At 42.2% G+C, this 27227-nt stretch overlaps 7 protein-coding genes and 2 non-coding genes across 18 annotated transcripts; 4 read left to right on the top strand and 5 right to left on the bottom strand.

Moving 5' to 3' along the window:
• Positions 1-120: 120 nt before the first annotated feature.
• Positions 121-7132, bottom strand: svopa (SV2 related protein a). Its single transcript, XM_046387368.1, has 16 exons — positions 6834-7132; positions 4963-5120; positions 4609-4694; positions 4408-4506; positions 3880-3951; positions 3528-3652; positions 3390-3453; positions 3148-3273; positions 2915-3043; positions 2757-2830; positions 2530-2606; positions 2177-2281; positions 1502-1613; positions 1338-1419; positions 1114-1203; positions 121-1020 (listed from the first exon to the last, which is right to left on the bottom strand). Exons 1-16 carry the CDS (start codon positions 6866-6868, stop codon positions 808-810), a joined length of 1647 nt encoding a protein of 548 aa, XP_046243324.1. The 5' UTR covers positions 6869-7132; the 3' UTR covers positions 121-807.
• A 725-nt stretch (positions 7133-7857) lies between these two features.
• Positions 7858-12362, top strand: usp30 (ubiquitin specific peptidase 30). Of its 3 annotated transcripts, none has more exons than XM_046387369.1 (13): positions 7858-8016; positions 9167-9276; positions 9366-9539; positions 9643-9746; positions 9862-9960; positions 10200-10245; positions 10329-10423; positions 10521-10580; positions 10675-10761; positions 10976-11056; positions 11184-11406; positions 11498-11609; positions 11782-12362. In XM_046387369.1, exons 1-13 carry the CDS (start codon positions 7946-7948, stop codon positions 12032-12034), a joined length of 1515 nt encoding a protein of 504 aa, XP_046243325.1. In that variant the 5' UTR covers positions 7858-7945; the 3' UTR covers positions 12035-12362. The 3 variants fall into 3 exon arrangements, with proteins under 3 accessions (XP_046243325.1, XP_046243326.1, XP_046243327.1); XM_046387370.1 differs by lacking the exon at positions 7858-8016 and adding an exon at positions 8046-8298; XM_046387371.1 differs by lacking the exon at positions 7858-8016 and adding an exon at positions 8402-8424.
• An 855-nt stretch (positions 12363-13217) lies between these two features.
• On the bottom strand, positions 13218-16053 carry alkbh2 (alkB homolog 2, alpha-ketoglutarate dependent dioxygenase). Of its 7 annotated transcripts, none has more exons than XM_046387381.1 (4): positions 15921-16053; positions 14439-14735; positions 14159-14357; positions 13218-14087 (listed from the first exon to the last, which is right to left on the bottom strand). In XM_046387381.1, the coding sequence occupies exons 2-4, from the start codon at positions 14713-14715 to the stop codon at positions 13778-13780; spliced, it is 786 nt and encodes a 261-aa protein (XP_046243337.1). In that variant the 5' UTR covers positions 14716-14735; positions 15921-16053; the 3' UTR covers positions 13218-13777. The 7 variants fall into 7 exon arrangements, with proteins under 7 accessions (XP_046243337.1, XP_046243336.1, XP_046243334.1 ...); XM_046387380.1 differs by lacking the exon at positions 15921-16053 and adding an exon at positions 15723-15866; XM_046387378.1 differs by lacking the exon at positions 15921-16053 and adding an exon at positions 15353-15491.
• On the top strand, positions 15485-17706 carry unga (uracil DNA glycosylase a). 2 transcript variants are annotated; one of them, XM_046387377.1, is made up of 7 exons: positions 15485-15620; positions 15959-16159; positions 16253-16348; positions 16547-16644; positions 16757-16845; positions 16953-17131; positions 17253-17706. In XM_046387377.1, exons 1-7 carry the CDS (start codon positions 15522-15524, stop codon positions 17391-17393), a joined length of 903 nt encoding a protein of 300 aa, XP_046243333.1. In that variant the 5' UTR covers positions 15485-15521; the 3' UTR covers positions 17394-17706. The 2 variants fall into 2 exon arrangements, with proteins under 2 accessions (XP_046243333.1, XP_046243332.1); XM_046387376.1 differs by lacking the exon at positions 15485-15620 and having other exon boundaries at positions 15817-16159.
• A 1620-nt stretch (positions 17707-19326) lies between these two features.
• Positions 19327-22446, top strand: pxmp2 (peroxisomal membrane protein 2). The gene is made up of 5 exons (XM_046387364.1): positions 19327-19498; positions 19900-20022; positions 20283-20445; positions 21480-21599; positions 21697-22446. Exons 1-5 carry the CDS (start codon positions 19389-19391, stop codon positions 21763-21765), a joined length of 585 nt encoding a protein of 194 aa, XP_046243320.1. The 5' UTR covers positions 19327-19388; the 3' UTR covers positions 21766-22446.
• isg15 (ISG15 ubiquitin like modifier) lies at positions 22276-23348 on the bottom strand. The gene is made up of 2 exons (XM_046387367.1): positions 23084-23348; positions 22276-23003 (listed from the first exon to the last, which is right to left on the bottom strand). The coding sequence occupies exon 2, from the start codon at positions 22989-22991 to the stop codon at positions 22524-22526; it is 468 nt and encodes a 155-aa protein (XP_046243323.1). The 5' UTR covers positions 22992-23003; positions 23084-23348; the 3' UTR covers positions 22276-22523.
• A 152-nt stretch (positions 23349-23500) lies between these two features.
• On the bottom strand, positions 23501-26284 carry gatc (glutamyl-tRNA amidotransferase subunit C). The gene is made up of 5 exons (XM_046387365.1): positions 25828-26284; positions 25681-25731; positions 24216-24385; positions 23995-24098; positions 23501-23876 (listed from the first exon to the last, which is right to left on the bottom strand). The coding sequence occupies exons 1-5, from the start codon at positions 26005-26007 to the stop codon at positions 23815-23817; spliced, it is 567 nt and encodes a 188-aa protein (XP_046243321.1). The 5' UTR covers positions 26008-26284; the 3' UTR covers positions 23501-23814.
• Positions 26285-26545: 261 nt separating this feature from the next.
• trnak-uuu lies at positions 26546-26618 on the top strand. Its single transcript has one exon. It is a non-coding gene; the product is annotated as a tRNA-Lys (tRNA).
• A 252-nt stretch (positions 26619-26870) lies between these two features.
• Positions 26871-26943, bottom strand: trnak-uuu. Its single transcript has one exon. It is a non-coding gene; the product is annotated as a tRNA-Lys (tRNA).
• Positions 26944-27227: the final 284 nt, after the last annotated feature.

Here is a 27227-nt window from a genome sequence, read left to right as displayed (position 1 = left end):
CTAAATAAATTGACCATACAATGATCAAGACATGAGGTGGTGTTTTCATTATTTCGTTAGCAGAAAACAGATATTATCCATGTTGAAATGTGAAATAATACTGACACAAAGTAAGAAGGGTGCTTACAATATATGAGAGTCAGTGTCTTACTGTGCAGTATGTCCTTTCACTGCTGTGGGAAAAGTGAATCCTAAATGCAGTAACCACAGACCTTATTCAGTCTCATGGTCTGTTGAACTGATGAAGTGTACTTAGTTCCTGCAATGTACTTTTTTTAAAGCTGAGTTTGCAGTTAGTGTATTTTAACAGGCAATTTGTGCGCACAAAATAATTCTTTCTTATCTACTCGTCAGTGTCCATTATGCTAATAGATGCAGCTTTTTCATAGGTGGTTTTAAGGCTCTTTGACAAGAAGAAGGTCATTTAACATTGTTACGGTCTCTACTCTCCTTTTCTTCTCTTACTTTAGAAAAGCAGGATTCGAATACTCGAAGTATTTGAATTCTCTCTTGTTCAAAAATGCTTCACACAGTCCATCATTTATATTCTCGATCTTGCACTCAGGTCATTTGGTTTTTAGCAGTCACCTCGTGTGCAGTTATTCAGTGGCAACATTGTGACAGCAGTGGTGGTCGAAAACTATTTAATAATAATATATAATACTGTGCTGCCTGGCTCCCTGAAGCCGCTGTGGTGCCTTAGGATGTGACTGGAGATGGACACAGAAAGCTGGTCTCACTTTTTTTTTTTTTTTTTTTGCCACCCTCTTTTCTCTCACCGTTGGCACTTCTCTCTCTGTTGTATGCTCAGCCCTGGGAGCCGGAGCTGGACTGGGGGATTCTCCCTGAGCCGTGGGAAGAGGCCCGGCCCATCATCTCCTGGCCCCACTCGTGGTGGCTGGACTCCTGCAGGCCCCGGCCTGTTGTCTCAATTGGCAGTGCACAGGAGGCGATGGCAGCCAGGAGGCAGCAGCAGCAGTACACGGAGAGGGCCAGGTACACAGATGACTCCAACATGACCTGCAAGATGGATCCCGTTGCGCAAACAAAAATGACGATTATCTTCTTGTGTTAGGATGGCTTTAAATGATGATAAAAACTGAAGGGTGTTACCTGCGCGACAAAAGGTGTGATGAGGGCACCAACTCTGGCCATTCCGCTGCTTGTTCCCAGACCTAAAGCCCTGGTTGCTGTTGGGTACACCTGCAGAGTTTCAAGAAATACAGAGAAACGGCTCTGATGTTGGCTCTCTATTTTTGTCTTTTCTATTGGTTTGATCTGAGCTGTTCTAATAACTGCTTGCAAACAAACATCTGCACTCTGGTTGGGCATCTCACCTCTGGAGTGTACACGTAAGCGGCCTGAAATCCTCCTGCAATGAAAGCTCTGGCGATGAATATCAGCACTGTCATGGATGCTCTGCAACAGAGAAAGCAGTCGTGCTGGATAAATGCTGCATTCAATACTTCGCGTTTAACATTCTCACCAGGATCCACCTCACCTGCCAACACAACCATAGAGAGGAATGATGCACATAGAGAAGATGAAGAAACACAATGCCATGGTCTTCCTCCTTCCCAATCGATCAATAGCCCACAGTGTCACCAGAAGTCCTATGTAACGATGCAAAATGCAAAATTCAGTGTTGGTAAAATCTAATATGCTGGTTTGCTTTGTATTGTAGGGGGCAATCATTATACAGACTTATTTATGTTTTTATTTACTAGGATGCCCACAAGTCAGACAGTTCGGCATGTCCCTCCAGGAAAAGCACAGGCATAAGTGATAACGTCAGTGCAGGCTCCATTTTATGTAGGTTAGCTGATGTAATGAAGTAACAGGTGTAATAATTACATAGAATTAACCATTATTATAATGACCTTTTTAGCACCATGACCAAGTGCAACAACTAGCAAGAATTTACTAGATGATTATCCAGTAATCACTTGTATGCTAATAATTAACACTTGTTAATTACCTTGCTGTATCAGTAATTATTAAAAATGACATAAGCAGTAGTAAATCAATGCACCATTCATGACCTCATTTTTTTAGGTTTTCTAGTACATATTAAGTAATTATGGTACAGTGAAACAACTTGTTACCACGGGTGACTGGAACTACTTTATAAAGTAAAATATCTTCACTGACTTCATGAAGACACTTGAATGTGTACCTGGGAATTCAGATAAGGTGGTCCACAACAGGTCTTTGTAGTCATCAGAGTTCAGATATTTACACTCCAAACTGCATCGGAGCTCCCTCTTATTACCTTTGGACACTAGAGGGGGGTATAAAACAGCAGAAAACAGGATAGCTCACACCCAACAGCAGCTCAGCTCAGTCTCGCTTGCTCTTGCAAAAACCTCATGTATAAATGCATGGACGTTTATTGTGGCAGACATTTTGATTGGGCGGAGTAGGAAAAAGCACAATATTACCTACTGCTCTGTTCCAGTGCCTTTTGAATCAGTGGAACAAATTAAAATTTGTGTTTGTCCTTGAGTGTGTGTTGGAGCAGTGACTCACTTCCACATGCACCCCCCTCCTGAAACAGCTCTGTAGTGAGCAGCACCAGGCCGTAGTAAGAGAAGGCGTTTGCAAACCTGCAGAGACACAGGACGAAACATCGGCGGTTCACATGAAACGAGAAGCACAAATGTTTATGTCCGGTTTGAAGAGTAAGAAAAAAAAGGCAAACTAGCGATCAATCGTTGAGAATATGACTGGGTGGCTCCACCATTCACTCCCCTTACCAAATAAACCACAGCAGGACTGTGGTCCAACGAAAGTGTGACGAAAACAAGTCCTGAATCTTTCCACGATCCTCCTAATTAAAGAATACACAACATAATTTGGCAGCACACAGCAATAATGTCCAGAGAGTTTGTGTTCTTCAGAAGGAGACTCTCACCTGTCTGGCAGCGATAAGTTTTCCCAGTGGCATCGGGGCTCCATTCTCTGTAGCGATGCGCTTCAGCGTTGCCAGAGCTTTTTCCTGATTCCCTGTTAGAACATCGTATCGAGCACTCTCTGGTAGCCACTGCTCCAATCCCCCACCCCAACCGCCAAAAAACAAACATGCCAGTTGATTAAGCTGTCATTGGTATTTTCTAAACTTTTCAACACTGATAACTTCATACTCACAAAACATAAGATGGCAAAGATGAAGAGAGGAATGGTAGAAAGGCCGAGAAGCCAACGCCAACCCAGAGTGGGCATCACCAGGATTGCCAAGAGGACCTCAAACACAGTGCCCAGTGCCCAGAATATCTACAAGGCAAAATTCAAACTATATGAAATCCTCCAAGCCAAACAGAGGTCTTTAATAGCGTGCAGCTCCAGGTGGATGACAGATGAGTGATTTTGTGGTACAGGACAGTCCATACCTCTATCAACAAGATGCATGTGGCTCTGGACCTCATAGGCAGAAACTCAGCATACAGCGTCACCCTGCAGGAGGGACGATTCACAGTCAGTCCTAACAAATGACACTGCAGTTTATTCGTAAAATGAGGGCTACTCACGACTGTGGGGCTCCTCCGATGCCAAAGCCCACCAGTGCACGGAGGAAGAGGATCCACCCATAAATCGGCGCAAATGCACTCATCAGGCCATAGAACATAGTCCACAGCACACTCATCTTGAGACCCTGTGTGCGCATATGAAGAAAAAACAACGAGCTGCTAAATTAATGATGCCGATTTGATAAGGCTCTTCTGGAGAGCATGTGGTGCTGTGTCTGGTATCGATCACTTTCTTTCATTCAGAAGCCCAAACGCTAAACTTCTAATGCTTATAAACTCAAGATAAAGTTTGTCTTACAGGAAAGGTAAAAGATAATATCCATGTCAGACAGAGGATTTAATTAGAACTTACTGTCTTCCTGCCGTACTTGTCGGATATGTTTCCCCAAAGAGAAGAGCTGATCATCATCCCAATAAACACGGCCTGCATAAGAGAAAAAACAAATGATAATGTGGCATGTTGCAGCTGCTTAAAGGTGCACTTAACTGGTCTTTCGTTGCACATAGCTGCAGATAGTGCTGTAGACTTTTGTTATGAAGCGAACCACTAGAAGTCACTGAAATTTCCAATTTATTATCTTCTCATTAGCAGTGAATGTCGAATTAATTACATCTCATTTAAGGGATTGATTCTCAATGCAGTATCTTTAATAAAAAATCTGGTGTAGTTCCCCTGCTGTTTAATATCATACTCACAAAAGTAAATATGATTCTGATAGTCATTCAAACCAAAATATACAACACATATCTGGTGGCATCAAACCATTAGGGGCCCTATTGTTTCCCACATGGTCGTCCCTAAGTACTTAATCAATAGCCATCGGTACAGTCATACAGCACTGTACGCTACAGCACTTGACAGACATTAGAAAGCCATTACCGATGTGAGCAGTGCCACTTCCAGGCTGGGCAGTCTCCATTCACAGTGGAGTTGTGGGGCTAAGATACTGAGGATCATCATCTCCATGGCATCAGCCATCTGAGCAGAAACACACAAGAGACCCACAATATGCAAGTGCTTACTGAAAGAATCCACAAACGTACACAGCATCTGAAATGGTGGTAAAAGAGCAGTTCTCACCCAGGACAGACCAGTGAGGATGGAGAGTTTCCACTGAAATGTCCCAAAGCCTATGGCCTCTACGGCATCTTCCACCATGAATGTGTCTGAGGGAATGAGCAAGGTGAAAATACTTCTATAAGCAGATAGAAACCTTTTCTGAATGGTGGTCACAAAAACAGAGGGTGTTGATTTCAAGTTAGGCCCCTAACTGAACCAAAAGGAAAAACGAAAGCTTGAAATAGCAAATGTTCGCTTGTACGGGATACTACCTTTGTCACTGAAAGTTCATTTTGTCTTTAACATATGACATGTGAAACATATATTACTTAACTGGAATTATGTCAGTTTGGGGAGGAAGGAAAATTGCTGTACCATCAGTTGGGTTCGCAAACTCCCGGGGAACCGGAGCTCCATCTGCAAGCGCCACAGACTCCAGGTCAGTCTGCTCTGCGATCTTGACAACCTGCTCTCTATTCTCGCCGTCGTCCTCGGAGCGTGCACTTTCACCTGTGCGACGGAAGCGGACAACACTACAAAAACAAAAATAAAAATACACTTGCTGAAGGCCCAGGACGCTCGATATCTCTACAGTATGTCTAATGCCAGAGGAGTTTTAGAAGACTCTCGTGCCAGGGCCAAGATGAGAACGGAGTCAAAGGCTGTTGCTGAGATTAGCTTTTTCGGGCTGTGATTTGGATCACAAACTGGACTGGTGCAAGACCGTGGACACTGTTTACAGAAAGGGACAGAGCCGCTGCTATTTTCTGAGGCGAATGAGGTCCTTCAACATCTGCAGGACGATGCTGAGGATGTGGTGGTGGTGGTGGCCAGTGCCATCACATATGCTGTTGCCTGTTGGGCCAGCTGCCTGAAGGTGAGGGACACTAACATACTCAACAGCATCAGCAAGAAGGCCAGCCATGTTGTGGGGGAGGAACTGGACTCTCTGACGGTGGTGTTTGAGAGGAGGATGCTGTCCACAATAAGGACTATACTGGACTTTCCCTCTCACCCTCTCCACAGTAAGAGACTCTTACTCCCACGATGCACCACAAAGCGACACAGGAAATCATTTCTGCCTGTCGCTGTTCCTATCTTTTCATTTTCTTGGTCAGGAAAATTGCAATGCCTATATGAAAGAAGAATTTCCCCTCGGGGATAAATAAAGGAATTCTGATTCTGATGATTCTGTGAATGTTTGGTAATATCGTGTTAAACGGGCAAACCATGTCAGGCCTATACTGACAGCTCTGCACACTGCTCTTTACGGCTTGGCTTGCTCATAAGGCCTAAACACCAGATATATGCATGTTTTCTACAAATGGAAGGTGTAATCTTCTCCCACATGCAGATAATAGATGGTTCATTAAGGATGAAACAGTGTAAGAGTGTCAGTGATGTCTTAATCACTGTAATTATATAAAATAGCCTACTTGCAATGGAAAGTATCAGTGCTGCAGATTGCAGAGTTGGTGAGAAGTCCAACCACTATAATTTTACTTTTCAAGCTCCTAAGAAAGAAATATATAGAAGTAAATGCATATCCAGTAATACTATCACAACCCCTTAAACTATAAACATTATAGACTATCTGTAATATATTTGTGTGCTTACTCCAAATCCAGGATTTCTACTGTTAATCTACAAACTAGGCTATTTTAATTTTCAAAATACAACAGTCATTATTTTTATGTAATTCCTGTAGGAAGATTATTTGTGATTATTTTACTCTGACAAATAAAAAAATGTTCCTTATGACGACCAGGCTAGACTTACATGCGCCAGGCTTTAGCTTAATGTACGTAGGCTACAGCAAGGTTGAAATAAATCACGTTAGGTACTAGGAGTCCTAACAGCGAACACATTTACAGGTTAGACGGAAAACAGTTGTGAATTCTCACAGCAAATTCCTATAACTAAATTAACCAAACGGTCTTCTTAGGAAAATGCTACGACTGTAAACAAACTGCGGTGTCTGGACATGCTAAGTTGTTTTCATTTTTCCCTTAGCCTAGGAACATTTCTCGGTAACATAACTGGATAGCGTGCATGTTGTTATTAAATGACTGCTGCTTTTAAGGAATGTCGGGCTTTTTGAGGTCCAGCGAGCTAATCAAACAAACATGATGCGAGGCTTTCAGAGGGCGGCGAGTCGGCCAAACATGCTGTCACGGCTGACAATCTTCTGAATAAATAAATAAATGTACAAGAAGGCGTTGATTTGCAGATTGTGGTCTACTCACGGCAGCTGTCTCAGTTGGAACAGATCATCGTCCATTTTGGTGTTTACAGACTGAAGCGTGTGGCCTCATCGCCGTTTACATTATCACGACGAGCAGCGATTTCAGCACCGAGGAAAGCGACCTGCTCTCCGGGTGTCCGCCGACAGCCAATGAGGAGCCACCGTGCGCGAGTCACAGCGCGAGACACAGAGAGAGCGAAAGTGGATGGGATGAGCTCAGGAGGATCTGACACAACATGACGGCTGATTACTGTCGTCCTGCACATGACCTGTCGGACCTGTCTTAGTAGGAGTTACATTTATGGACACCTCCAATCCAGTCAGCCCTGTTGGTATGAAGGATGTTATCAATAGCCAGATTTAAGATTAATGAGACTGAAGAAAGTGAGCCAAAATTCAGAAAAACGATAAAATAAAATGTTAAATTGTTGTGAGGATTGAAAAAAATTACTTATCCTTATTTTTAGGCGGGTATTGGTTTTCTATGACCACAATAAATTATGCTTTTTAACTTTATTTTAAAATTAAAGAAAAAAAAAACAAAACAAAACACAAATAATCCATGACATTTATTTAAACACCAAAGGAAAACAGAGATTACAACAGAGGATTTTTGATTTAGAACAATTAAATGAACACGTTTTAGGGCAGCTGAAGCTTTGGAAGCCTTTTGTTAAGAAAAGATTCACTAATTATATTAAAATTGCTTTGGTCTAATGAAAGAGGCGAAGAGCTTTGCATAAAAAATAGTATATATATATTGGGCCAATAATATAAATATTTGTAAGTTTTCCAAAGAATAATAACTAATCTAGATATATTTTGCGAAACTTTCCAATCAAAATTATAAAAAATAAGCGCAGCAATTCAGGTCATAAAAGAAGGAACAATTAGCTCACATTAACACTGGTTTCAAGCTCATTCGCTCAACTGTTCGTTTGAGAAGCGACAGATAAACGAGACAACTGCGCGCAAACATTATACGCTTATACGCAACAAACAAACTGGTGGTCGGAGCGTAAACTGTGAACACATTGGTACGCTCTTCCGTGGGTCCGTCCTGAAACACGCCGCCAAAGACAGGAGTTCCGCAATGAAAGCTGGATCAGCAGGATGTTGTGGTGCAGACCAGAAAGCTCGGATAAGCTTATTGGGGAGTTCCTTGGCACTGGACCCATAGTCAGGTAAAACCTTTACCTGGCAAACAACAACTAAAGCTTATTTTTGTAGCACACAGATAGAAGTAATGCGGGTCACGATGTCGGATGTCGTTGGACTTCAAGTGTAACATGCGCAGAGAGGAGGACAAACAGACGCCGAATCCGGTTTAACGTTGCCCTCAAAAAACCTGCTAACCGAGATTCGTAGCAATGAGAATTTCTACGTATATTTCAAGATAGCAGATTGGATATTTATTCATGGGCGCGACATAGTACGTCGAGGGCAGCCTAAGCTCTGTGCTGTTGGTAAGTTAGCCGAGGCGTTAAAGCTAGCCTCCCACTGTATGCTAATGATAACGAGATTGGTTACACCACCTGGTTCGTGGTGACACATTGGTGAGGGCGGCCGTGGTTAGTGCTGTTAACAGTTAGGTAATGTCGAACACACACAGTCAAGTAACGGAACATTAACAAAATTTCAATCTTGTGTGCTGTTTGTCTATCAGACTTGGCTAATTTGGAAGAGGCTTTGCTTGATCTGAAGTAGCGTTAGTCTTTGTACCTAAAGGTTAATTGCTTTATTAATGCAATTAATATGCCTTACTCGACGAATTCTTTTGTCTGTGTCTGAAGGCCTGAGAACATGCCATTATAATAACGCTGCACAGAAGAAGGTGATGTTAGATGTTTCCCAAAAAAGCCTGAAATCCGTTTATCAACCCCCACCCGCACACCCAGCTGGAAGCCTGTCTGAGGGTCTGATGTGGAAAATAGACTCTGGTTTCTTTATCTATTTTTTGTCTTCTACAGTTATTTTTCTCTTGAGTACCAGTGATTTTGCTGCAGATATTGACCGTATTAATCACAACACTTCTTTTCTGTCTGACAGTTAGCCAAGCACACCAACAAATCTAAGAAAATCTAAACTCACCGAAAGCTCTTTGAAACACCGTCCACATGAAACTGAAAGATGCTGCTGGCTTTTAATACATATCATGTTGGTGCTATTGCCAAAAGCTGTGCTTGGTTTTTAATCATATTAAACCCTATAGATGTGTAAATTAAAAAAAGCAGTATTATTATTGTATGGTCATCCACAGAAGAGATGTATGAATGTGTATATTCACCTGTTTCCCTTCTTTTCTCTTTATTTAACATAATGTTGTTTTTTCAGAAACAAGATGATAAAAAACTGGGGTGTCATTGGTGGCATAGCCGCTGCGATTGCAGCTGGAGTATACGTTTTGTGGGGCCCAATTACAGAGAGAAAGAAGAGAAAAAGAGGTAAGAATCAGTGTTACACTGATACAGAGAGTGTTTGTAGAGCACTGGTTGTAAAGCAGTCACTTACAATGACTTGTATTTTCTTTCAGGTATGGTTCCTGGTCTGTTGAACTTAGGCAACACCTGCTTCCTGAACTCTTTGCTTCAGGGTTTGGCAGCATGTCCGTCCTTCGTTAGGTGGCTGGAGAAGTTTTCAGGTTCTCCCATGATCCAGTCATGCAAAGACAACCAGCTGTCTATGACATTGCTTCAGCTTCTCAAAGGTATATAAAACCATTCGGGGATCTAAGTCACTGTAAAGTAGTTGACATGCAGTGTTCCTTCATATTTGTGCCATGGGTGATGTCTCTGTGTCTGCGCCGACAGCTCTGTCTAGTGATGAGCCTGGAGAGGAAGATGTACTTGATGCCGGATGCCTTCTTGATGTTCTCAGACTGTATCGATGGCACATCAGTTCATTTGAAGAGCAGGTCAGTCAGTAATGCTTTTGAGTGGTATTTTTTTAATACATATTTCTCTATTCTTATGTAAGGTGCAGTGTTTAATTGAAGCGTTAACAGCTGTCTTTGGCTTGTTCCCTCTTAGGATGCACATGAACTTTTCCATGTCCTTACGTCTTCTCTAGAGGAGGAGCGGGATCGTCAACCCAAAGTCACTCACTTGTTTGACATGCAGTCTCTGGAGGCAAGTAATCATCTCCCCCTTGTTGGTTGTCCCCAAAACTGCACACAAATATCTCTTACATGCTGATGTTTTCACTAAGCTCTGGAGGTCACTTCACAACTTTGAAGCACAAGTGTAGTCTGGATAGAAGTTTCTTCACAAATTTAACCTAAACTGCCTCCCGCCTCTTTCAAATCTCAGCACGTGAACTGTTGTTGTAGAAGTGTCAAAAATGACAAATCTGGTACTTCACTGTGCAGAGTCTCCCTGATCAAGACGAGAAAACCATGACCTGCAGAAGTCGAGGTAAGCAGACAAAGAAAGTGTGCATCCTAGACATCAAACCACTAAGAAAATGTTTTCATCTTTATTCATTTTTTTTTTTGCAGCCCCTCTTCATCCAATACCAAGTCCTTGGAAGTTTCAGCATCCTTTTCATGGTCGTCTAACAAGCAACATGTCATGCAAACGCTGTGAACAACAAGTGAGGTTTCCGGAAGTTTGCCAGAGAAGTGAATAGCAAATTAGTTTGTGCTATTTGACTTTTACACTTATTGACACATCCGCTGTGTTTTTGTCAGAGTCCAGTGCGGTATGACTCTTTTGAGAGCCTCTCCCTGTCCATCCCTTTACCTCAGTGGGTAAGCAAAAATGTCTGGAAAACGTGACTATTGCAAGTTAATGTAGGATCACTAGTTAATGAATTGTCTTAACTACGTCTTTGTTTGTCCTTAGGGTCGACCCATGTCCCTAGATCAGTGTCTTCAGCATTTCATTTCATCAGAAACCATCAAAGAAGTGGAGTGTGAAAACTGCACCAAGGTACATTCACTACAGTATCAGTGTCCAAATTCTGCTCATCACTTTGTTAATATTTAATTCACTGAAAACGAACCACAACCAGGAAACCTTTGTGACAAAACTAGCATCAAGATGCAACTGTTTGAATTTATGTTACCAGAAAGGCCTGCATGTTTCTTTATTTTGCTGGTTTTGTATCATTTTTATTTATTTATTTTGAATAATTTGTCCTCAGCTTCAACAAGGGAACACAATAAATGGGCAAGTTCTGGAAAGCCAGAGGACAACATTTGTTAAGCAGCTAAAACTGGGAAAGGTAACCTGAGGTGTTAATCAGCTGTTAGAAAAATCTACACACAGTTGAAGGTGTTCTCACACTTGATGTACTGTTTTGTACTTTCAGCAAGATTTTCTCTGTCTTAACATTTTCCTCCCTCTGCCAGCTCCCCCAGTGCCTCTGCATCCATTTACAAAGACTGACGTGGTCCAGTGAAGGAACTCCCATCAAAAGACAGGAGCATGTGCAGTTCACAGAGTATTTATCAATGGACCGCTACAAACACAATACTTCCACGCAAAGAATCCAGCGGGTCAGATGTGCTCCAAATCCCATAAAGGCAGAAAATTCAGATGATTCCACGGAAAAGTCAACTGCCAATGGAACTGGTATGGTGGATTTTTGAACCCTGTAATATCATTCTGCTTCACATTCGGTTTACTTCTTGTCATCACACAATTGTTGTATTTTGTTTTCCAGAAACGGAACATCGGAACAACAACAGCAAACCTTTTTCCAATGGAACATGTTCCACTGTATTTCTTCACTCATCTGGTGTGAACCCACAGCTCAGCCTCACATATGACTACAGGTAAACTTAATATCCAGACACAGCAATACAAAGAACTACTCTGCATTGTGCTGATAATCTTCACAGAAATTCTTTACAGAAATTGAATACCTGACATTCCTGGCTTTTAATCTTTCTGTTCATGTTGTTTTATTCATCTCTTTGGCTCCCATCTGTATGTCTGTCTTTCTAGTTGTACAGAGTACCTTTTCCAGCTCATGGCTGTGCTGGTTCACCACGGTGACATGCACTCAGGACACTTCGTCACATACCGCCGCAGCCCCTCCTCGCCACACAGCTCTTCACCCTTCAGTTCCCAGTGGCTCTGGGTGTCGGACGACTCTGTTCGAAAAGCCAGCCTGCACGAGGTGCTGTCTTCCAACGCTTACATGCTCTTCTATGAGAGAGTCCGAAGACTGAACCACACTCTGCGCTCAGAGGAGTAGCCAGAAGCTTACAGCCTGGCAGCCTGATTGACTCCTGCCTTTCCGGTCAGACTGTCACATCCAACAGGCAGATTGTCACTGAGACCAGACAGTTGTTGTAGAAATGATTTTTGCCCCACAGATCACAGCAACAGGTTGAAGGTTGTCGGGGTCTGATGCTCAGTCCACAAGTAGACACTGTCTGTGATCCAGAGTAGGAAGCTCTCAATCCCAAAGATTATGGACCTGCAGGATTTTTAGTCAAGCATCTGTGATCATGTAAGCTACTTCTCTTTGACTGGTGTAACAGTTTCTGTTAGGTAACATTTTGCCTTCTATGGGACAAAAACACCAGAAACACCTGACAGTTTAGTGAGTCCAAGATAATAGCCCTGCAATACATTGTTCATATGGTGAAGCTTAAAATGTTATTTTAGTTCAGGTTGTCAGAGGTGTTGATTGGATTCTGTGGCACTTCTGTGATTCTGTAGTTTTTGGTGTCCAATAGTAATGCAAAATACTTTGTGGTGTTCCTGTTATTTTGTCCTCAGACAAAAGATGTAGCTGATTAGGAATTCTCAGAGATGTTACTTAGAGGTTGTTACATATTATGAAAAGTTAAGTAGGTAGAATTTTCCTTAACTCGGGTTCTCTATCGTCTAATCGGATTTGCCTAATCATTCCCAGAAGTGTACATAGACTGTACTGGAAATAACGTTTCAATTGACTTTGTTCATAAGCGGTTAAATTTGATATTTTTCTATGTTTCTAATAATCCTGACACTGTCATAATTTGCAGAGCTGCACAGTCGAGTTTAAAGTGCCATGTTGTATTTTAATCACATGAAGCCACGTGTGCTACAACTAATGTGAACGTACAATATGAAGCGTCGGAGCCGTTTGGCGTGGTGTTGTCGTGTAACATTTGAACAGAGTAGTGATGATCTGCTCTCAGTTAAGAAAGCCACAATATTACTGCAGGTTTTTGGGCAAGTTATCCTGAATATTTTTAATTATGTGTAACTGATAACTGCCGTTTTGCTCCTACCAAACCAGCTGAGTCACCTTGAGAAATTTGGCCTGGTGCAAAACTTGTCAATGTTTGCGATTTGCACTGATCTATATTCATGTGAGATTGTGTGTATTTATGTGCAATCAGTAAAAGTGATTGTTTTTGGATATTAAAAAAAAAACCGAACAAACATGCACTTGGAAGTTTTATTTTGTTAGACCAAAATAATTATTCGCTGCCTGTCAGACAACAGATTGTGTGCCAGTAGACACGCCTACACACTTTCTCAAGTGTCCTCGATGAAAACACTGAATCTCCACCACATGTAGGAATTTTCTGTAAACTGAACATGAACTCCTAACTGAAGGGTTTCAAACTAAATTGCTTTTCTACAGATATAAGCAGTACATGTTTTACAAGAATAACACATAAGTTAAAGAGATAAGTAATCCTGTGTGAGACAGACAAACGTTAATAAGATTGATTTGGACGTTAAGATGGGGTTAAAAGCTCCACTGTGGATCTTCTTTAGAACAGCACAAAACTCTCTTTCAAATACAACATGTTAACGGCTTAAAGCGATCCACCATCAAAGTCCATGAACAATCAACACAAGAAGCTAAATGTGCTACAAGCTCTGCACTTAGTGAGAAGGAATGAACTGTCTAGTGTTTATTTTATTGTTCTCTTTCTTCAGACACATTATTGCATTAGTCAGATGTTTCTTGGACCCACTGATAATCCACACTCGATCATTTCTTTTTGTCAGGTAGGATGCGTCTAAAAGTGAGGTTTATACGAGGCAGGGAAATCTTCTTGCGAACAGGGAGGCTGTGGTACCAGAAAGTGTTGGTTGGGGAGTTCATGAGGAGCAGGCTTCCATGAGCCAGCTGCAGCTTCACAGGTTCAATGCGTCGTTGCATGTGTTTTCCCCGAGCATCTCTGTGCCGGAAGATAAAGTCTCGCGCTGCCCCCAGAGAGACGGAGGCGATGGGACAGAGGGGGTCCAGCTCCTTCTCATCATCACGGTGCTCCCCCATGTGATCCTGCCCATCTTTGTACCTGGTGGTGAGAAGAACAATTTCAGGAGGGAGGAAAGAATCAAGCTGTGAACTTTACAAATGATTTCTCACCTGTTGATCAGAACAAAGTTAAATGTTTGCCCAGTTGCTTTTGTGACGGCATCCCGAATATGTTCCATGGTTGGGGTCCACAGGTTGGCTAAACGCGTCACCCCAGAGTAAGTGTAGGTTAGGCCTGCATCTCCATATGCGGCCTGCTTTCTTGGTATACTGTACACCTTTCCAAACACCAGGACCTTTGCTTCCTCCCCTGGCACAAAAACAGCCACAGTCATTCAACCACACCAGAGGTTCTGGTCATAACTTTACATAAAAAAGGTTTTGACGTTACCTGTTGAGTACACGACTTCCTCCTCCAGCTGTTTAAAAAGGAGGTCTGCTTCCTCTTTGGGGAACAGCAGAGCGTAATCACAGTCGAGCCCCTCTGCCTCGATTTTTTGCCAGGGAACAGGATGAGAGAAATCCTCTGAAGTGAAATATTTGTCTTCTTCCTCCTCTTCCTCCTGCTTCATTCTCTCATCACCCTCCAATTTGACCTTCTTCTGTGGGCTTCTTGCATCGCTGGGGCAGGAACGTTTATGCTGTTCCCGAACCACAAACTTTTCCATTGCAGGAACCTGCTGCAGAGCTGGACGATGCAACACAGAATAAAACATTAACTTTAGAGTTTTAAGTTCAGTTGATAAAAGCACACTTCACTGCATTTCATCCCTCTCAATATTTATTGTTTTTTTTAGTTCAACTCTATTATATTTTGTTGAATTCACCACCTCTTAATAAAAAGGGGTGGCTGCAACTAGCAAATGTTTTCAATTTCAGTTAATTTGTTAACTATATTCTCGATTAATCATGAATAGCTTTGTTTATAAAATGTTCAAGAACAGTCGAAACGCCCACCACACTTTCCTTGAGCCCGAACTGACAAATGAAAACAGATCAAAACCAGATATTCAGTTTACGACCATCTAAGACAAATAAACGTAGCAAATCTAACATATTTTTGCTTGAAAAATGACACAAATTACTCATCGACTATCAAACCACCTGGCGATTATATTCTGATTATTACTGGACTAACGTCTGTTGATTTATTTTAACGCGACAAACATCACCTAAGAACAATGAAATGTAGCCCAGTTACGAAAAATAGTAGACAAACGCCTGAAAATGCACGAAAGCTGGGTGTTTTACTCACTACAAACTGTTGTGAACACTTTGCAGCAGTTTGTCTTGAACAGCTCTCACCTCATTATCATCATTGGCTTTCGTCACTTTGCATTGGCGCGAAATCCTGTGATCCTGGTGAGAGAGTTTTGGTTGTCCGAGCAGGTCACTGCTGTTTCGCTGCCTCATTAGCTGATAAGTGAAGTTAATTAGTTTAGTGCCGCTGACCACCGAGGTGTTTCTCAAAAAAATGATTGGACAGAAGACTATCCACTCATTTTTCTCGCCTGTCTCGAAAAAGAGAATTTGTAAGGATTTAAACGAAGACGAGGAGGATGCTAAAGACCCGGTGAGTCGCTCCTCCTTCCGTTTGTCAAGTATGTTAATATTAGGCACGTGTGTCGTTTGTAACGTAAAAATATACAGTTGCTAATATTTAAACATCACTTGCAGTGTGCTTGTAGCAGTGTTTCGAACAGGGTTTGTCGTTTCCCGCGACACGGTCAACGTCATCAAAGCTGCGTTCACTAGCACCACTGTGGGTTTTTTTTTTATGCTGTTAAATGTGGCACACGCAGCACGAGAATGTTTGTATTGCGCTGTCGACGGTTTCTAAAACCACTTTCATTTCCAGCTTCACGCTTCTTACCAGTTTTGTATTTTGCACAATACACTAAAATTGTACAGAAGAAGCTCAAGTCCTCCGCGGTGGAGCCAGAGCCGCGCCGCCCCGTTCCTGCGCCTCTGTCCCCGGAGCAACTCGACAGGATCGCCCGCAACAAGAGAGCGGCGTTAGACAAACTCGCTTCCGCTCAAACGCCTCCAGGATTTGGGCAAAGCTGGAGAGTCGGCCTGTCGGCTGAGTTTGGAAAACCCTATTTTAAACAAGTGAGAGGACAAGTAATCACACTACACATGGCGGCGTTTCTGGTGTTTTGAACAGCTGCTAAAACTTCATATCTTTGAATCTTCATATCACAGTTGATGAAATTTGTTGCTGAAGAGAGGGAACGCCACACTGTGTACCCACCTGCTGAACATGTCTTCACCTGGACACAGATGTGTGACATCCGAGATGTAAGTCTAACCGCACTCGAGCCTTTTCTTGAACTGGGACGGTGTCCGACACCCAAGTACAGAGGATTCAATATTGATCAGCTGTCAGTGTGACTCTTATGAGACTGTAATAAAGACCAGCAAGTGAATTTTATTTCTGGAGAAGAATTCAGCAGTTGTCACCTTTGATCTTGTTTTAAAATCTTTCTCTAATTCCAGGTCAAAGTGGTGATTCTTGGTCAGGATCCATATCATGGTCCTAACCAAGCTCATGGATTGTGTTTTAGCGTCAGAAGACCAGTGCCACCTCCACCCAGGTTAAAAACAAGTTCACTGCGTTGTAAACACTCACCAGTGCACTAGACAGTTTTGTAACTCCAGATCAGATAGTGACATACTTATTACATCCCTGATCCTTTTCATTTCCAGTTTGGAGAACATGTACAAAGAACTGGTGTCGGACATTGAAGGATTCCAGCACCCTGGACACGGAGATCTGACTGGATGGGCCAAACAAGGTTTTTGTTTGTTTGTTTTTTAAAGCAGTCAGAGTGTTCACACAAATGGAGAGCTGCTGGTCCTTAACAAACCTGCCATCTTCTTCGTCTGTGACCTCACTCATCAGGTGTGTTGTTGCTCAACGCTGTGTTGACCGTAAGAGCGCACCAGGCCAACTCGCACAAAGACAAAGGCTGGGAGACGTTCACTGACGCCGTGGTGCAGTGGCTCAGCAGCAACCTGGAAGGCCTCGTCTTCATGCTGTGGGGCTCTTACGCTCAGAAGAAAGGAGCTGCTATTAACAGGGTGGGTCCTCACTGGTGTTTTGATACACTGCTTTGGTGTTGGTTTTAAACACTCTTAAAACCAAAGCTTTCCCCCCCCCCCCACATACGTGAATTTACATTTATGTTCTCTTGGTTTGTAGAAGCGCCACCACGTCCTGCAGGCTGTGCATCCTTCTCCGCTGTCTGCTCATCGAGGATTTTTTGGATGCAAGCATTTCTCAAAGGCCAACGAGCTGCTAAAGAAATCTGGAAAGTCTCCCATAAACTGGAACGCACTTTAAGTTGTTACGCATGTCACCTTTTCTAACATGTTTGTTGGTTAACTAGAGACCAAACCCACCTATAAGCTTTTTCAGTCTCATGTTTTAGCAACAGGACGTGCAGATACATTTTTGTTTGTTTGTTTACAAAAGAGTTCACGTTTGTTATGTTCTGTGCTGTTCACTGAATTTGTGTTTGTATTTCATCATTGTGATACAACTTTGTGTCCTTTGTAGTTCTTGGCTTTTTCAACATTGTAAATATGTGTCCTTTTTTTATTGAAACTGTTCTATTAAAAAGCTGCCCATACTCCCCTGGAGAGTTTCAGGATCACTTCAAGATTCAAGAGTCTTTATTGTCATTATGCAAGCATAACGCAATTTTGTGCAGATTCTCGGCTTAAAAACACACTTATAAATAGTCAGCAGAAAATTAAAATTGCACACTTAAGAAAAAATATGAAATAGAGAATGAGGTAGATAAAGTGCACTTAGTGCCAGTCTATGGTATGCTGTGTGTGTGTATGCAGATAGACGGGGGAGGGTGTATGTGTGAAGTCCTGTAGGGGTGTGGGACGTGAGTGTGTCACTGTATGGGGGTTATTGCTTTAACAGCTCTGGGGAAGAAGCTGTCCCTGAGTCTGTTGGTGCTGGGTTTAATGTTCCTGTACCGCTTTCCTGATGGAAGCGGTACAAACAGTTTGTTGCCCGGGTGGGTGGGGTCTGTGGCAATGCGTCTTGCCTTCTTCTGGACTCGGGCAGCCTAAACTGAGTCCAGATCTGGTAGACTGCAGCCCACAATCCCCTGTGCTGTCCTCACCACCCGGGTTAAGTCCTCCCTGTCCTGTGCTGTGCAACTGCCATACCACACAGTCACACTGAGACACAGGATGCTTTCGATTGTGGCTCTGTAAAAGTTCACAAGCAGCTGAGTAGACAGTCCAGTCCGTTTCAACTTCCTGAGAAAGAAGAGCCGTTGTTGGGCCTTACTCAACACGTGTGAGGTGTTCACTGACCAGGAGAGGTCAGAGGAAATGTGGATGCCCAGGAACTCAATGCTGTCCACCCGCTCTTTGTTATCAGCTTTTGTGAATTTGAGTGCACTTAACAGCCAAAAGTTTAAAAAATTTGGTTGTAAAATCACAAGGCTAAAGAAATGCAAGGCAAATAGATCAGCACGAGATGCACCGTAGAAGTGGAGTGGCAGGAGACGTAGAACCAAAACACACAATGCCCTGCCAGATTATTTTTAATTGATTACTCATCTCTAAGTGGCTGTAAACATTTGATGTTTATTACACACTATTAATGGCCTTAGAAGCCTTTTTGTTATGCTTCATTTGGTGCAAGCATCATTTGTAAAACTGCATGCTTTGATGTGCAGTTTCTGGCTGTATTCACCTTTTCAAATAGTTGACAAAAATGTTAATGCTGCTGTTAAACACAATGGCTATTTGTTAGTTTCACGTATATTCATGTTCCAGCTTTACCTGAACCTATAGATTATATCACGGTCGTTGCATTCAGGGTTCTCAGTGCCAATTTGTAGCTGTGTTGCATCTTGCAAGGTTCAACGCTGATGATATGCAATATGTTTCACACACTATGCGTTAAACTAAGCTCACGTTAGTAAGCTGTGTTTTTGCCCTCTGGAAAAATCGACGTAAACTAGCAGATTGGCTTTTAAGATGTTAAGCGGCTGTCACGCTTATAGCCTTTATCAAAAGCATTTGTACAATTTGAACTGTTAAAGAATCAGTTCTTTATGTTGTTACACCAATAGTCCAGTTAGCATAGAGTTTAACTTTGCGCATTTCATCACCTCTATTTCTATTATTCTTTACTTTTCTACTGTCGCAGTTCTACATGCAGTTCAACAAACATTCGGTTTGTATGGCCGTCGACCTGTGGGCGTGACTGCACCGCTGACGCAATGACGTCGACCGGAAGCGTTCTCCTCAACTTCGCCCCTGTCACTTCCATCGCGGTAATGTTTGCACAGCTAAAGAGCAGACAATGCCTGTGGAAAGCCTGCCTGTCCGGGACGCGTCCATCCATTTCCGTTTATTACAGCAGTATCTGGTTCTTCTGAAGAAATACCCCATCCTTACTAAGTCTGTAACGAGGTCAGTATGTCGATTATAACTTATTCTATTAAAACACTGGCTGTATGGCTTGTTGACATCATGCATGCTGGTGCTTTGTGTTTTCTGGCGTGTTTCCTCAGTTTGACTTTAAAAGGAGACGCACTCATTCAGTCAACCACAGCACAGATAAAGCTAAGTTGCTACATATCCGCATGTGTTAGCAGTTGTCATTTGATTACTGACTTCAAATTGTGTCTTTGTTTGGACTGAACACTGATTGACCTTTTGTGACATCACCTCGGCTCCAGCCAATCAGCATCTGCCAGGAAAACCTCCCCTAACACGTTTACTGACAGATTTCAATCTACCAGAGTAGCTTATTAGAAGTGTACCTGTTGCATATTCATAGAGCTGTGTTTGTTTGTTCTTGATGTTTTCAGTGGCGTCCTCTCAGCTTTAGGAAATCTACTGTCTCAGATTTTGGAGGCAAGAAAAAAGGCCAAAAATGGGGGTCCCGTCAATGCGATTGACACAGCTGGAGCTACACGCTATGCCATTTATGGGTGAGACTTTACACTGAGCCAAAACTGAGGGTTGACATGCTTTTCCCCACTGCGGGACAAATAAGGGCCTATCTTACCTTATCTGAGAAGATTAAAATAATGTGCTCCAGACTGTGACTAAGGTACAGTATAATTAGTGTTAGTGACAGCACATAGTACACAGTATTCCATGTTAAAATCTTTGGATCTCAAAGTTACACCATCCATCCATTGTTTAAGTCTTCTTGTGCAGTGCCATTGTGCCTTGTTGTCTGTTGCAGGTTGTTTATTACTGGACCAGTGAGCCATTACTTTTACCAGCTGATGGAGGTGTGGATGCCCAGCACAGACCCGTACTGCATCGTCAAACGGCTGCTACTGGACCGACTTTTTTTTGCCCCTGGCTTTCTGCTGCTTTTCTACTTTGTTATGAACATCTTGGAGGTGGGTCATCTCGCAGATCAGTGGGCGTCCCATCACTGATTTGATTTATTGCAGTGGCATAAAGTTGACTTAGAAGAAACAGATTACAAACAAGAATGGTCAGATCCTGGACTTTTTAGTCTCTTGTACGGATAAAATGAAAAGACCAGTGACGGCTGGTATAAATGGGCTAGTGGGGCTAAGCCCTCCCTACAGACAACAGATTGTTATACGTTTAAGGTTTAGTTTTAGTGAAACCTAAAGTGGCGACAGCACCAAATAGTTAAAAGAATAACACAGGATATCTCTAAATGGGCTAATTGTATGCAGTGCAAGCACATCAAATCTACTCTTACTTATTTTCCAGGTGTAAATGATTGACGGGTATCATGTTCCACCCTCTTTATTTACTGACCATTTGGGCTGACTTCATGCAGGCCCACAGGCTGATCGGTTCTAACCAATCGGCAGCGAGCTGGTGCCGGTTAAATATTGACAGGTGTGGTTTACTTGTCATTTGGGCTGGTTCATTTAGCCATTAGTGCTAACATGAATAAGGTGGATCATCTTCTTAATAATCCGTTTTCTTCAATGTCCTATGAAGAAAAAAATTGTCAAAACGGCGCGTGTGTGTACGTGCGCGTGTGCGCAAGTATATAAATATAATATAAATATATAAATTGTGAGAGAGGGAATGAGAATGTTACTTTTACTTTAACCTCCAATTCTATGGCTAAAATTTGTTAGCCCACCCAATCAATTTCAGCACCAGCCGCCACTGGAAAATACTTTAAAAAATACCGGACACTAACCTTCGATTATGTAGCCTGATAGCATCTTTAATAAGATGCTTCCTGCTTAATAAACAGCTCTGTCTTTTAAACCCTGTGCCACTAGTTTGTAACACTGGTTTTGTTCAGTCCTGCTCCCCAGGACTGGGTTTTGATGTGAAGAATTTGCGTGCTGAAGTTTTATTTATTTATTTATTTTTGATAGGATAAAATGCAAAATTTCAAAATAAAGGTCAACCTATAGTCATTCCGGTCTGTTTTCAGGCTAAAGGATGGGGAGACTTTGAAAAGAAGATGAAAGCGAGTTACTGGACTGCTTTAAAAATGAACTGGAAAGTTTGGACTCCCTTCCAGTTCATCAACATCAACTTTGTGCCTGTTCAGGTTTGTATTTCATCGGCTTCCTGTCACAGAAGAACTGATGAGTCACACACACTGACAGCACTAATGGTTTTCCCCCTGTGTTTTTCTGTGCTTTCAGTTCCGAGTGCTGTTTGCCAACATGATCGCCTTGTTTTGGTATGCCTACCTCGCATCTGTGAGGAAATAAAGCTGCCTTTGATTTTGTCGCAGAGGCTGAAGCTGGAGGAAAACTGCTTCTTCGGGCTGTTTACCGTACTACCACTGTGTGACTGTTCCTAATCTGGACTTTTGTTCAAGTGCAGTAGCTCTTCTGATGATCTCCAAACCAACCAATGAGTTTGAGCCGTTATAACAAGCTGCTATGACAGTTTGTGTTTCTATTAACAGAACATAGTAAGTATAGTTTATTATAAATTTGTTTTTTTAAAAAAACACTGCCATGATTTTAGATAGATAGATATACTTTATTGAGCCCAGGCTGGGAAGTTACAGTGCTGCAGCAGCATTGCACACCGTGATGATACCATGAAAGAAAAAGAATAAACTATACAGTTTAATAGTAAACATGGAATTAATTAATTGAGCCAATCAATTTCATATATTGGATTTCAGTTTGAAATCTAATGCTAAAGTGCCTTTTTTTTAAACTTGCAGCTCCGCCTCCGAGTTGAGGAAATGATGCAATGATGCACATGAATTCACATTGGAAACTTTATTTTAAAAGGTATCATCACATGTTGAGTGAGCAATACAAAAATTAATATATTAAGACGAAACAAACTCTCAAGTTTTGTCAGAATGACACATGTGGGGAATGTACTGGTTTTTTACAAAGGAAGGTACAATTAAATAAGAAATCTGGTACTAAGTCTGTCCGAATTCATTTATATAAAGTGAACGAATGTGCAGTATGTTAACCTGCTGGTACACTAAGCAGAAGTGTCCTCAGCCTCCTCTCAGGCGCAGCATCAGGTAGATGGTGCTCTGATTCTTGACGTTGTAGTCCGCCAGTTTTCCTCCTGTCATCTCCTTGCTTTCGTGTAGGAGCCTCTGCTGGCTCACCGGGACCCCCTCTCGGGCCTCGACTTTGGACTTGAAGGTGCTGACGGTCTCGTCAGGTTTGATATCGTAGGTGCTGTTTTGGCCCTTTTCGTTTTTGAGGAACACTTGGATGGTCGGCGGCTCGGTGATCAGCAGGGACACCTGGGAGCCGGACTGCAGACCGTACGAGCTGATGGTCCTGGAGTCGTCGCTGAGAGTCGTCTTCTGGCCGTTGACAAAGATCAGCTTCTGCCTCTCAGGGGCAACGCAGAATATATCGCGGATGCGCATTTTCAGATCGCCCACTTTGTCGAATGGGTTCACCCTCAGCGTGTGAGACGTCCCATTCAGCATGACAATGTTTATATCCATGATGACACGGGCCTGAAAGAGCATTCAGCACATATTAAAAACAAGAAAAATAACTTTTCACAAGTATGGCGCTGATAAAGAGAGACTCTTACCTTGCGATCGCTTTAGAAAACTCCTCAGAATAAAAACTTGTATTGAAGTTTGGACGCGGTGACACAGCAAACAGATGATGCTCAGCCGGCGCTTTGCTACGAGTTTGTGCCGCACGAGCTTATATACCTGGCGCCTCACCAGACTGGCCCCGCCCCCTTTGCCAAACTTTCGTTTTCCCTCCCCAGCATGGATAACTTTCGTTTTCCATTTTTCTTAACATGACGCAGCTGCTGTGGGTCTTTGCAATTGTTTTCATCACAACTAAAGTTGCCTAAAGCTATTTTAAGTATTCACAGCAACAAAACATTGTCAAACAAGTGGAGCAACAGTCTAACAAACTCGTCATAGACTTATTTTTAGCCACATACCTGAAACATGCTTTCTGTGGAAACAAAACTGAGATGAAACATTAAGTATTAAATGTTTGGATTTGTTTTTTTTTTAAAGTTCAACACCAGAATTAAAGCTGGACACATGCAAACTATGGTGTAAATCACAAATGAAAACAACAACAATGTACTTCCACTGTGCAGCTGCACTGCATGTCACTGAATGCTAACAATGCTCACTCACAACCTGTGACACTGAAACTAAACTGAGGCTGAAACATAAATGAAACCAGAAAATCTATCAACAGCAGGTTTCAATTTCCAAATACTATGAAAACAATCTTCACATAGAAACAGAAATAAAAAATCAGCAATAAATATCAAGGAAAAATTCATGAACATCAGAACTCTGAGTGTTTCAGCATGGCAGCCCTCTTCTCCCTCGTTGGCAGAGGAATATTTCCTGTGGTAAGAAAACAAATAAATTAAGGATTTTCACAATGAATTTAATTTTACTCAGCATCCCGATAACCTGCAACCTATTGAAGCCGTGCTGAAAAGCAGGTCAGGTGTCTTCTTACCGGGCGGTGCCACAAAATATTCTTCAACTGTGTTTTTGGAGAGCTGAAGCAGCTCTTCAGCACAGTCTCCTTCCATCACTGCATCGTCCCTCAGCTCTAAGGACCTGAAAGTGCACGTATAAAATGGGGACTACATTCACATTACAGGCTTCACAAGAGTTGTAACTGACGAAGAGGCGCACATGTAAACATGCTGCTTTTCATAACAGTCTGTACTACACCTGTCCTCCAGAACCGAATCCATTGGTTCAACCCCTGACGTGTCAACACCATGAAGCTGATCTGCAAATCGTATAGCTTTCTCCAAACACACCAGTCCCTGTTTGGTGCGGAAGTCAACCAAGGCCAGGCGCTCCAGTTTGTCCACCAGGTCACCAGAGATTTGGGCAGGCTGTAACATCAACGGCATCAGACTTAGAAACGTGGGTGGAAGAGTTTCCAAACGCCTGTAAATAACCACTGAGTAAAGTCATTATAACTATTAATGATGTCTTATCGTTAAACGTTAAACGATTCATGCCCCATCATTTGATCTTTGATCTTTGGTAATCTCTGCTGACAACACTGTATGATTTTTATCTTCATGGGCCTTAGAAAAAAGAAAAACATACTGAGTTTTCTTTTTACTACAGTATAACAGAATTTCCTTTTTTATGTATTAATCCTCTGTAACAGAAAAACAAGAAAACTGTCTGTGAAAACAAATAAGTGGGAATTTGGTACTAAAACACTAAAAAATATCCACTTGATTTGTCCAAGTCTTACTGCTGAAGCATCATGTCAGCTACAGATGAACCTCTGAACACATTTTACGTTAGGAAAAGAACATTTAATGGCCAATAAGAAGAGCAGGAATGATTACAGCTAGCAAAACATGCGTGTCTGTACATATGGTCACCTGACGCTGGCGGTAGTTGGAAACCAAGAAAGATGAGTTGGGATTTTATTTCAAGACCCATGAAGACCACAACTGCAGAGATATCACTGTGTTGAATAACTGTTTGATACGTTATATATACTTAATGGTAGTTTCTTGGAGACAAATGTTATCCAGAAAACCTAACAGCTGGTAATGGACGGATGGAAAAACATGGAAAAGGATTGTTGAATAAAGATGATTATGTTGATATCTGCTCCTTACTGCTTGTCTGTATATGCTTGTTTGTAGAAATACAAAGGAAATTCACAAAATTCACCTCTGCAGTGTCTTTTGGTTATTTTATCAAGCCATTTCATCTACATTAATACATACCCACACACAGTATAAATATATGGACTTAAAAGAGGTGAATAGGTGAGAATCATTTGTTTCTGTGAGTGTTTTTATGGGAATGTGGATCTTTCAGATTAATTCGGGGAGTTCTTATGGTTTGCATGTTCCACAATTTATCCTAAGTTTGTCATAAATCATGGGACTTGCACTGCTCTGGTGCTGGTTTCGTCTCCATCCCTCAAAGTCTTGTCGGCCTTGTTGCAGTCTCATTATCCTCTGGTCTTGGTCTACAACTGGTCTCAGTTTAGGTGGTCATTACTACAACATTGGCTTCCCCGACCCCAAAATGTGCTTTCAGCTGAACATCTAAAATTTAACATGTATGTCAAGCTATTAGGTCACCAATGATTACTTTAACACCATGCTGGTCTTGTAATGGTTTACATCCACTCAGTCACTCATGATCATATTACCGGGGGTAGTTGGTCCTCTGGTACTAATTCCCACGTCGGGAACTCTGGGACCTATCAGTGGAGACAGTGAGGTATCAAACTAACATGCCATTATTGGTTTCAAAATAGACTGAACGCAATTCATGTACTCAATGACCTTTAATTTACCTTGGGATTGCGCGGTTCAGAGCTAAACAGACGGCCTACAGTTGCGATGTGGCTCTGCGGGCTGCTGTCTCTTCTTCTGTGGAAGTTGGTCGCGTTTGTCAACACGTTAAATGATGGTCGAAAGATTTTCAGTGGCACACCGCGGCATGTGCGTTTAGCGGTGAAGCTAAACACTGACATTTTCAGCAAAACTGGCTAGAAAGGTTGGACCGAGTTGTATAAAAGGGTGTCACATTTTCTTAATCGTTACTAACTGATCAGAAACGCCACTGCTGAGAGTCTAACTATCTTCACATGCTAGTTTACGACTTCCGGTAGTTAGCCCAGAGGACGACGGGAAGCACCGAGGTTGACCCCAACGTACTTCCGTTTTCGCTTCTGTCCCAGGCAGAAAACAGACAAATTCCTTTTATTTTAAAGAAAAACACAGTGAAAATGTCTTAAACGCGGACGAACGCTAAATAATATATCAAATAATAAAGTATTTTTATCCAAATAGCAGCAAGATGTCGCAAGTCTGACATCTTTGAGGAAACCGAAAATCAGGTCCTGCGTCGATGTTGTATTTGATCAGACGCAGGCGTACTAATACATGTTGTTTAAATCGTCCTAATTAGTTCAAGTAATCGACGAATAAGACACGACACCGTCGTACAAGAAGGCAGTCTCTTTATATCAATAAATCTAAGTGAGATACTGTCCATAACACCTCCAGAGCGCCCGGATAGCTCAGTCGGTAGAGCATCAGACTTTTAATCTGAGGGTCCAGGGTTCAAGTCCCTGTTCGGGCGATTGCGATTTTGTTCGCAGTCTTCAAACCAGCAACCAAGTTTGTGAATGTGTACTTCGAAGGGAGGTTGATGTCGTTAAATCACATCCTGTAATTTCTATTTCAAAGGCGAAAGCAGTCTCTTAAACCATTTTTAAAAGTACTCTGCCTTCCAGCTTGTCTGTTGTTGAAAGAGGGGCCGGTGAGAGGTCGCCCACGCGTATCGCACCGTGGAGAACCCACTAAGCTTGGGGGATACGAACAAAAGTCTTTTCGCCCGAACAGGGACTTGAACCCTGGACCCTCAGATTAAAAGTCTGATGCTCTACCGACTGAGCTATCCGGGCTCTGAGCAGAGCTCGGTAGCAGTTCTTCAACATGGCAAAATACTGAGTTTGTAAGCAAGCTGACTGCTAACGACAGAATGCTAATATGTTTACAGAAATGATATTTTTGAGCTGATGCTGAATTGAAGAGTTCCAGATTAGCTCGACTGGGGACATGAATGTACTAAATTTCATGACAGTGCATTTAATGTTTGTGGTGACACAGTGTTTTACTCGGAGCCAAATGCTAGAATAAAACTCAAGAGTAGATTCATCCTTCGGGGACGATTTCGTTTGCAAACCAC

Source organism: Scatophagus argus, chromosome 4 (assembly GCF_020382885.2).
Source record: "Scatophagus argus isolate fScaArg1 chromosome 4, fScaArg1.pri, whole genome shotgun sequence".
NCBI lineage: Eukaryota > Metazoa > Chordata > Actinopteri > Scatophagidae > Scatophagus > Scatophagus argus.
The sequence above is the reverse complement of the archived record's forward strand: the minus strand, read 5'-3'. Positions and strand labels throughout refer to the sequence as shown.